This window comes from Acanthaster planci, linkage group LG16 (genome assembly GCF_054643075.1).
Source record: "Acanthaster planci isolate LZ-2023a linkage group LG16, COTS_SCS, whole genome shotgun sequence".
Taxonomy (NCBI): Eukaryota; Metazoa; Echinodermata; class Asteroidea; order Valvatida; family Acanthasteridae; genus Acanthaster; species Acanthaster planci.
The window spans coordinates 4,273,886-4,284,979 of NC_141792.1; the positions used below are offsets into that span (position 1 = coordinate 4,273,886).

Sequence of the window (11,094 nt, forward strand, 5' to 3'; positions counted from 1 at the left end):
GAAGGGAGGCCCATCATCCGAGGGATAATGCATCAGTTGACATAACTGCCTCAGGTTTGGCTTGCCGGAAGGGAAGCTTGGCGAGTAAAGCGGTCCTGTGTTTTAGCCACCTAAGTACCGTACATGTACATGTAGATATTGGTGGACATCCTCTGAAACGCAGACTACATGTAAGTGCGAAATGTCCGTGTATCACGTGGTAAGCGCGCGTGATGCATCTTGACCAGCGGGTGCTAAATCTTGTGCCATGCGCAGAACAACCTCAAATTACACTCATGAACACAGAAAATACAGATATAACTTGCAGAAAACCTCTTGCAACATAATTAACATTGATTTCTTTCCAGCTTGCAGCCTTTTGTATTCGCGACGTGTACGACCGATGAAGAGAGTTTATGTCCATGTACAGTAGAGAGTGGTACTGGTTGCTACATTTCCATCACAAACTCTTTTGCATGGGTTCGGCACGGCGGGAAACAGAACAGCTTCATTTAATGCATAGTGTTTTGCGAACATGTTTTAACCACTGTGACAGCACAAAGTATTATGGGGTCTGTGCAAGTACATGTAAATGACATGGGCCGGTGATTGATCAGCCCTGATAATACCTTGGGCATAAATAATGTAATTCTGACACAAATCTAATAATAAATTGGACACCATAATCCCATATACATGTACATGTATTGTGTTGATATTTTAAGAGTTGTTATTGATATGTTTGTCGGACAATTTGTGCTAGCATCTTTGACTTTGTTAAAACAAACACCATAAGTGCTCGGAAAGTGTCCGATGTCCGACTGTAATTTCGAGCTCTGGGTACATGTAGGTGGATGGGTTCTGTCTTGGGCCGAAATTAAGAGAGAAGATGGATCTGGAGTGGTCTCATGCAGAGTCTGCACCATGGCATCAGGTCCACCATACTGGCCATGAAGTTGAGGAACTCGTGGTCCTGTTCATGAATGGGTATGTGAAGGTACACGTCACAAAGATTGATTGATGAGACCCAGAATGGAACCGGTAGGGATTGTACCACCATCAAGATGGTTTCCAGGTGAAACTTCTTGGTGCAGACGAATTTGTTCAGTGGCTTCAAGTTGATGATGGGATGTCATTTGTCTGTTCCCTTCCCGAGTGTGCGGAAGAATGTTGAAACAAAACCTACTCTGAGCTGGCTGGGTTGGACATGAAGGATAGCCTGTTTTAGAAGAGAATCTCTCTCCAACTCCAGTGTTACACATTGGTCCTTGTCATGGAATGTGGACTCCTTGGAACTGGAGTTGGCCGTAGTATTGCCTCGGACGACGGGGTACTTTTACACTCTTGGGACTATCCATGGGCGTGAGTCGAAAGTGCCCTGCTCTCCAAGATAATGTGCCTCCAGAACCCTGTGAACTTCTCAAGGCGGTCGCCGACGGGTTCGGATATGGTGGCCGCCAGAGGCGAAGTGGAACAGTCATCTGTGACGTCCCTTAAAGGAACGGGGGGCACATGACAAATTCTCATGGTTCTGGGAGTGATACGGGTTGAGACTTGGTGTTGATTCGATCATTGAAGAGGGGTTCAGAAGGCGTGAAGCGTCAGTAAAGTCTGGCTTGATGTGGGCCTGGCTTGACAAGAACTATGCTGCCGAGGTTACTGCTTGGCTGTTTTCTTAGCTGTCATGGCTGTATCAATCCGCTTAGTCTTGGTCTCCAGCTTATCAACAAACTTGCCGGCGAAAAGATCTTGTCCAAAAAGCTGCACTTGTTGAAGGCAAGAGTTAACTCATGAAGAGGGAATACACATGGCATTGAGGATGTTTAGAAGTCACCAGCCAGGACATTCTGACAAACTGTTGGAACTTACTGTTCAGCCCTTCCTCAAGGCCACAAAGAGCTACATGTAGGGCTGCAAAATCTGGGGAGACTGGGGAGTTTTCCTTGCATGCATAAGTGATGTACTCCCATAAGAGGAGTAGGAAGGCAGTACACCGTAGCCCAAAACAAGAGGCTTTGTCCAGCTTTGTAAGCATGGATTCTAGCAGGGACTTGTCCTTATCCTGGAAGGTCACCTTAGCAGACGGTTTTCTTGAGTCAGCCAAGATTTTATCTTTAGCTATGTCACATAGGGAAAAATTAGTCCTGAAGATTCCACTCGAGCCATATGGTGTTTAAAGGAGCAGTGGCCGGTCGGTGTCTTCCTCTTGCAGAGCAGCTAATGGCAGGCCGAGCACTTGTATCATGTCCCGCTGAAGAAGACAGAGGCGGCCCTTGAATGGAGTTAGGGCACTGATGGATTCATCTTCATCCTCCTAGAAAGAAAATGCTGTTTGTGCCGTCAGAGACAGGGCCGTGCCCCACACCAAGCCATGTGTGATCCCTTGGGAAGTGGCTTGCTCCAGTGGGGCAACATCGGACTGGTGCGACTCCAGTGTGGAAACCTGTCCGGTGTCATCATGGCTCGCGGCCAAAGAGGGAAGAAGCTAAACACGGTCCTGGGCAGTGGAGGCTGGTTGTGGTCTATTGTTGAGACAGCGAGCAATGGAGGTCAGGGCTTCATTGATGGATACAAGTAGGGAGGCTGACATCCACGGTTCAGAGGTAGGCTCATAATGACCATAGTGGTGCCTCTTCTTGGGTTTCACAGAACTCCATGAAGAAGAGGAGCACTTGTGCTTGTCTTTCCCAGAAGCAGCTGAGATTGCAGACGGGGCTGCAGGCGACAGAATGCCTGGGGAACATTCCCGGTCGAGCTCAGTGGGAATTGCAGAATTCTAGGCAGAGGGACCAGAAGAATGAAGTCTGATGACCCAGTGATGCTCAGTTGAAAGCACAAGCCCCAAAAGGGCTATGGTGGTTTCAAGCCTGGGTGGTTTGAAAGCCCAGTAGGCTCCATGGAACCTTAAGAAGAAATAGCGTGTGCTGAGGTGTCACACCAGCTTGGTGGCACACCAGGTGGGTTTGGTCGGACACTTGCGGGGAACCCAGCCCAGTAAACTCCAGTGTCTGGGTGAGAGGGAGTACGCATAGACGCTGCCAGAGAAGTAGTGTTCTTGGCAGAGGTTGAAAGGCGGGTGGTGCTCTTCAACGTCGCTGGACGAACACTGGGTGGAACACTGTGTGGATTCCTCAGGCCATAGCAGGGGAAAGGCATGGCGTACTTCACAATGATGGTAGGACGGGCCTGGGAGACGTCTAACAAGGCACTGTCTCGGGAGTCCCAGCTCGCTCACCAGGCCAGTGATTGACCAAAGAGAGAGGGTCATTGCCAGATCCTCGCAGTCTCCCTGCTTGGGTCTTCCAGTCAACCACAGAGCTTCCCCGTCAGCTCTGTGGGGCCGAATGAACCAGGGGTCTTGGCCAGATTCTGGCTGGAACCCCCTTAACAGCAAGACCTTTTCCATGTCCTGGTAGCCAGAGAAGACAGGGAAGTACATTACATGTAAGACAGATCCTGACAGTGACCCCCTGAATTCAACTGGCTAAGGCCTATAGTTTATCAGTGGGGTAGACACAGGTGTAGCTGGAACAAACCTCGTAGTACAGACAGTAAACACCTGCAGGGTGCACATACTGGTACATCTACAATAAAACTGAAGAAAAGACCACAAAATATACACAAAAAGATACACTAAATGGATGAAATCAAGGTGACAAAGGAAGGAAAGGTGACCAAATTGACACTTCCATTATGTTACCGTGCTGAGAAAAGGACGACGATCATGGAGGCAAGACCACGTCGCATTGTAGGAGGTCGGTGTGCACTGGGGGTATTCAAATCTTTTCAGTGAATAAAAATAGGCATACGGGAAATTTGCATATGTACATGTACATGTACCGGTAGTGACTGTTTGGGTAGGTAGAGTGCCCTAGACTGTCAGACTGATCTCTCATTTCTTACTTCCACATTCTCAGTTTTGGGAATACGGTCAGAGTTTGAGATACAAGTACCAGTATGCATCTTGTTACAGAGATGAAAGGGTACATTTAAAAAGTATCTCAGACCACATCATGTTTATATTGTCATGCTTAGCCACGTGAATTTGAAATCAATAAACCACAGTATGGGTGCAACAGACAGACAAAAAAGCTATTAGTGCATATAGTCAACAGTGCCTATGCTTGGGTGCGTTTTGTAAGTCTGACGCCTCATGAGTCTGATGCCTCAAAAGTACAAATTTCTGGACTTACGAGGGATCTGACTAATGAGGCGTCGGATCTATATGTATAGGCCAAAACAAACTAATAAAAAATTGTCAGACTTTTGACGCGTCAGACTTGTGGACTTTTTAATACATATTTTTAGACTTACATGTATGAGGCATTGTTCTTACAAGCTGACCCCCCCCACTCTCTTTACCTTCTTTTTGACAGTTTTCAGGTGGAGATAGACTTTGTTTCCAGTGCGGTGAAAGTGCCTCAGTACATGCTCCTTGCCAAAGCCAAGAAATGTCTTCATGCAGACGTAGAGGCCAGTGTCACTCTCCTACAGCAAGAATGGGAATTTGCATGAAATCACATTACTACCATACACTTGTATATGTACAGGTACATGTAGCTATGTCACTTGAATGCATGTATAATGGCAATGGTCTTGTGTGCTCAAGAAGTCCTGTGTAATCAAGGAAAGAAAATTATTTTCGCAGTTTGTTTTGTTCTTACACTTTTCTAAGGACCAAAAACTTTAAAGGGGGAAAGAAACTGTCCCCATAACTCAGTCCAAATTTGTCTAACAAAAAATTTGTCCCCTTAACACAAGAACATGTTCCCTAAACGCGGTGATTGCCGATGTACATGTTAATATACTCAAGACTGAAATGAACAAGCACAAATGACACATACATGTACATGGACTGTACTCACAAGTAAAAACATAGAGTGGACAGCCGGATGGATGGACAGATGGACACAAACTGGTATTACATACATGTACAGTACATATATATGTATATGTACATGAAGGCTCGCATTTTCTTCACAGCTCACTAACAAGGTAATTTGCCTAGTCCAAAGGACCTCTTATTAACAAGGTTTGACTGCATATGAACTCACGTACATGTAGTATCGGCGTTGCTGAACAACTTTGTATCAAAGGTCACGCCAATACAATGTACAATGCAGTGGAAATTACACTTTAAACAGTAGGCAAAATCAAGGTAACATACTCTGTAGGAAACATGTCCATGTACAGTACATTTGTTATCCAAAAGTTGCTTAACCCTCCTTAAAGATGATGGTTTGAAAAAAGGGGTGCAAACGTCAAATTTTGATTCTTCAACACACTGTTTGATGTTCAGATTTATTGCTCATAATATGAGAGTGTAATTATTAATTGTCAAATGTTTATTTTGTTGTCTTACATGGATTTTTAAGTTGTCAGGAGAATCCCTTTACCAGTACAAGTTAAGGAACATCAACAGTGTATTGAATTGTCTATTTGTTTTCTCATTTCACTGCAGATGTGCACGTACATGTATTGCACATCTGGAATCATCCATCTCAAGTTATTGTGAGCATAATTACTGCTATTTTAAGGTCATGTGTGTCACGGTAATGTGAGTCATGCTGATTACATGTACCGGTACATGTATGTAATAATTTTTTCTGAACTACATGTATGTACATGTACATGTAGTTGAGACAAGATACATGTAGATGATGTACATACATGTACAAATGCTGGGGTGTTGTGATTCTCTGAAAACTATCTACTGTTTTCTCAGATTTATACCAGTAGTCTGGGGAGAAATTTGATTTAAACTTAAGCAAATTTTACTGCTTTCCATTCTTTCTAACGCGAGTCACACTGTAATTAACATTAACAGTGTGTATGTCATTAACCCTAACCCACCTCAATCCTCCAAAATCCTCCGGGTGGTATTTGGAGGATTTCCGAGGATTGGGGATGAATGGTGATTGAAGCATGGAGGATTTTGGAAGATTGAGGATTTACATGTAGGTACTTTTCTTTTTGTCCATGCAAGCCATAAAATGGCAGATTTTGGAGGATTGAGAATGAATGCAGTTTTGCAGTTGGGCAATTGGAGGATTTTGGAGGTATGAGGATGTGCGGTAGTAAAAAGGCCCTTGTGGGTTAGGGTTAAAGCCTCATTATCTATTGAAACCATTTTTTGAGTGTTATTTTACAGCAAATGTGAGTAGGGAGCTGTACACAATGAGGGCATGGAATTTTCAACTGCTACATCTGAGCACATGTATGGCAATAAAAGTTTCAGAATGGACAAAATGCGAGTCGGCATTGAAATGCCCCCATTTGAACTACCGGTACACAATCTGTCGTGGGTTTATGTTTCGACCTGATTTCTCTTACCGGGTATGTCCATGTGAAATAATAAACTTTGTGACAAATTATAGTGTACCTTAGAAGTCCTTCCTTTGTGAGTAAATTCAAGAAATAATTAATTTACAAGGACAACAAATGTAAGGTACTTTTTGTTGTTCTAGTACCCCAAAGCACCATTACACATGTAACTTTGGTATTGGAAACATGCACACAGGTACATTACACGTACGTGTAGGTTATTTCAAACAAGTTTCTAGCACAAACAGTGTAATACACAAGCTTGTCCAGGCAAGTCTGGGTACTCTCACTGTCTGGCAAAGCATCAAAATGTAAACTACCGGTAGAAATGTGTTTGTGGACAAGCACAGCTGCTTCGGCCCTGGTTGTATTGATCTAAAATGTGAAAACCGGTGACAAAGTTCTCCAAGTATGCACAAGAGTGTAAGGAGAAGTTCACATAAACGATACAGTACAAACATTGGTCGGTAGAATATTTCAAATCCCTGTGTTAATGTAACAGGACTGTGATATAATGGTACAACCATCAGACGAAATGAAATTTCCACCATGAATTCTTCCCTTTCCAGCCATCGGCAAAGTTTCAACCGAATGGGACATGTCCGTTGCGAGATACAGTACTTTAAAGAGTGCCCCTTTAATGTCATTTGACTTGTTGTCTGATGACATTTTGGTCACATCAGGCCAATCTGGGTCTGAAACCCTTCCCTCTCAAACTACACACAACATTTCAAACAAATTGCAGACGTAATTCGCAAGATACAGTGCTTAAAACAGTGCCCCTGTAAGGTCACGGATTTATCACATGATCACGTCACTAAAACCTTTCCTTTTCAAGTTATACACAAAATTTCAACCCAATCGGACATGTACATGTAATTCGCGAGATATAGTGCTTTAAAGACGGCCCTTTAAGGTCACACGACTTATCACGCAATGACATCATCATCACATCAGGTCAATTTAAGTCTAAAACTGTTCCCCTTCGAGGGCTATTGGTATACACAAACTAAGAAATGTCGATTTCAAAGATGGGAAGAAAAGCAACACAAATATCAGTTTCACACAATTCCTTCAAAATCCAATTCCTTCCTACAACTCCTTATTGGTTACTGAATTTGAAATGGACAAATCTGCGAGTGCACAGACTATGAATGTGGAATTTAAGTGTATGTTGCAAAATATATTGAAAACATTGAACATGAAACCTGGTCTAGAGGTTGAAGAATTATCAGAGTTGAATGCTCAAGTGTCCTACTCTTTATTTATGCCACATTAAAATTTAAGGGAAAAACTGCATTTGCATGTGCTTTAGGAGATTTTACTATTGTGTTTAAAAAAAGGGGTTTTTTTGCCCGGAAGATTTCCAGACATACTTAAGAAGAGATGGGAACACAAAATAAAAGGCTTTTGTGAATGCTGAAAACATCGCATAATTAGAGCTAATTTAAGTAAGTTCTGTTTCCCCTAACCTCACTGTCCAAAGCGACAGGGCACACAAAGTGCAGACAAGAACTTGCAATTGAGAATGTTTCTTAATACTAACTGCCTTCCAAAACCAGTTGCAGCACCTCATCCATATCCATCCAGCTTCCAAACCCAGCTGCCCACCGCACTATACCATGCGAGTGCTCGTTGTACATGTATACGTGTGATTGCATATGGAGTCGCTAGCCCTCGTTGGGTACACCCATGCTCACGGTCATTGTGTGTGTGTGCGTGTCGGAGAAAACCAAGTGCACGTTGAAAATATCCTCCCGATGTGTTGCCTGTTGGGATGTGACCGCGCAAATGGGGATACGTGCATGGACGAAATGCTTTAAGCAGCTGGTTAAGGCCTGACATAAGATCTTCAAGTTCATTTCCCTCGATATCTTTCACAACTTTCAAGCCAAATTATATGTAAATGTACAAAGAAATCATGCTGTAAGTGTATGCGGCAACACTTTCACGTCAACGCATCCACCGATTGGCCAGATTACGGCCGTTTTCCAATATCCAACTTCGTCTCCGCTCAAGTTTCGTTCCCAAAACCAATCCCCAATTGGGGGCCTGAAGCGTTTAAATTACAGTGGATTCATGTAATTTTTACCTTTCTATTTGGAGTTCTATGACAGTCTTACACTGATTACTTTGCTTACAGCTTCAAAGTCATCTAGTAAAAAAAACGGTTGAAGCCTGAGACGGAGTCGAAGTTCAGTACCGGAAAAACAGAACAGCTGATTGCACAAAGTAAGGACATGCGCAAACGCCGAAGCAAAGCGGCACTTGTATGCTTGGGTTTCAAAAAGTGTACAAAGTCAATGGGAAAAATTAAATTTTCAAAATTAAATAATAAATCAATTCATGTCAAAGTGACGTAATTCTTCCAGGACCATCTATGCTGTATGGTCTTTGCTTAGACCAATTTTCATTTTGTGGAGTGGCTTTGGCCATGCAATTCTGGCAGTTGAAAAACGTGTACAAAACACATGGCAAAAAATTAAATAATCAAAATTCAAAAATAAATCACGTGACGACGTCATCATGCCTATTTTCTTCTAGGACCTTCCTGACATGAATATCTAAAGGTCTGCGAAGTTTGAAATCAATCAGATAAACGAAACTATCAAAGTCCCCTGTCACGAAAAAGTATCTGAAAAAGGAAAAAAAAATAAATAGAAATTAACGAAAACAATACATGTACCTGCTTCGGCAGTGCAGCCGAAGCAGCTAATTAAACCGTACAATACATGTACATGTACAAAAAACAGACTGGTATATGAAACATTTACAGGTACATGTAGTCCAACACTTCATTACTGGTAGCCTATGGCACATGTACACCTGGCTGTACAATATAGTTAAGCCCACCCAACTACATGTACATGTATAGTTGGGACTGATGCTACACATGTAGTTGGGGTGGAGCAAAGTCACACGGAGTGGTGGCAGACTGGGCAGAGTAATGAACAAGCATGACAAAACCTTTTGAAGATATGAGTACCACTCACTTCACCCCTAACCACTTTGGGGTCAGCTCGTACATGTCGTAAGTCTGACGCCTCATAATTCCGACGCCTCATAAGTCATAAAAAAGTCCAAAAAAAGTGTTTAAACAAGTCCATAAGTCCGTCGCCTCATAGGTCCAACGCCTCATACATGTAGGTTTGACGCCTCATAAGTCAGACAAATGTGTTTAAAAGTTCTAATGGTTTTTTTTCAGCCCGTGGTATAGATTCAATGCCTCAAAAAATCTGACGCCTCGAAAGTCTGATGTTTGATTTGACAGTTGACACTCATTACGAGCATACATGTATGAAGACGGCGCTGGGAACAAGACTGGTTCCTGGTGCATATATGGTGTACTATTTGCATGTATGACACATACAATCATTTTTGAGATCTCAAAAGTGTTACAGTCGAAAAAAAGGCTTTTCATATTCAGCAAAATATCATTGTGGGTGACACGTCACGCGGGCCCACATTCCTCCATGTTTTAGAATCAATCTCACTGATGCCTCATATTAGGTCAAACACCTCGTTGGTCTGACGTCAAATTTATGGGGCGTTGGACCTTTGAGGTTAGAACTACAGTATGAGGCTGAAAAAAAATTACCCATAAATCCGACACCTCATTATTCTGACCCCTCATAAGTCCACAAATTTGGACTTTTGAGGTGTCGGATCTATGAGGCTTCGGACTTACAATACCCACTCACCACTTTGTCCTATCCCCACATGCCCCCATCCCAAAACATCGCCCCATTTCCACTTCGTCCCACCAAAATCCTTCCTTTTTTTAAAAGTTTAACAGAGGCGTATGCAACAAATAAAATGTCAACAGTTTGGGTACCCAGCCAAGTCAGAGGTTCCACTTCAGACAACTTGCGAAGAAACTGTTCAATGTATAGACATGGCCTATTTTCGACCGTATGAGGTAGGCCCCAAGTGCATGTATTTATTCACCAGAATCAACTGATCGCCAGACATGCCAGAGTACCCCCAGAACCCACATTTCTGGGGGTAATGCCAGAGGTGAAGCACAGATCGTGCAGTTTTCAGTTCTCCCTAAATGTACATGTGCAACAAGATGTAGACCTAGGCCTACAAGACATGCAAGATGAATTATGTAATGGAGTGTACTGTATAAAGTTGGAGAAGGTAGAGGAATTTTTGTACAGGGATTGGTCAACAATAGATGGGCCAGCCCAACTGCAGGACTAGGACTACGAAGTACATGCATGCATGACTATAGCATATTAAACATGGGCAATGTGGAAATGGGGTGAAGTGATTGTAAAAACGCAGATGTCCCGACGCAGCATAGCTTTAAGTGGAGGGTTAGTATTCCTTTTTTCGGTTTTGGACAGGATCGTCGCACTAGTCCAGTCCAAAATCGAAAACGAAGAATACTAACGCTCCACTCGGTAGAGCCACATGATCATGATCGTACATCATTTGTACGCAGCATGTCCGGAAAATGGCATCAAGCTAAATCTGTGAAAACAGGTCAAGTACTTGGACAAAAACCTGTGAACTTAATCATTTTCTTGTAAGACTTTTAATAAAAACTCACAGGGTTGTCAAATGAAAAGGCACATTCATCTTTATAGATTTTGTCTCCACCAAGTGGAACTCGAACGTCATTCATGAATTCGTGCAATATGAGCGCTGCCATCTTGCTTTTCAACTCGCGCAAAATCCCGCTGAATAGCGAGAACCACTTGTTGGCCAACTTGATTAAGCCATGGAAGTTGGCCAATCACAAGCGGCTTTTGTTCAGAAGTTTGACAAGAGGGTGTAATACAA

At 42.9% G+C, this 11,094-nt stretch overlaps 1 protein-coding gene across 1 annotated transcript in view; it reads right to left on the minus strand.

Moving 5' to 3' along the window:
- LOC110984264 (ubiquitin carboxyl-terminal hydrolase 5-like) overlaps window positions 1-11,019 on the minus strand; it is a 53,930-nt gene extending 42,911 nt beyond the window's left edge. Inside the window, exons 1-2 of the mRNA XM_022244270.2 lie at window positions 10,862-11,019; window positions 4,342-4,467 (exon numbers count right to left, since the gene is read on the minus strand). Coding sequence (XP_022099962.2) covers window positions 4,342-4,467; window positions 10,862-10,963 — 228 coding nt within the window. The 5' untranslated portion in view covers window positions 10,964-11,019. The remainder of the gene's footprint in view (window positions 1-4,341; window positions 4,468-10,861) is intronic.
- Between the last annotated feature and the right edge of the window lie 75 nt (window positions 11,020-11,094).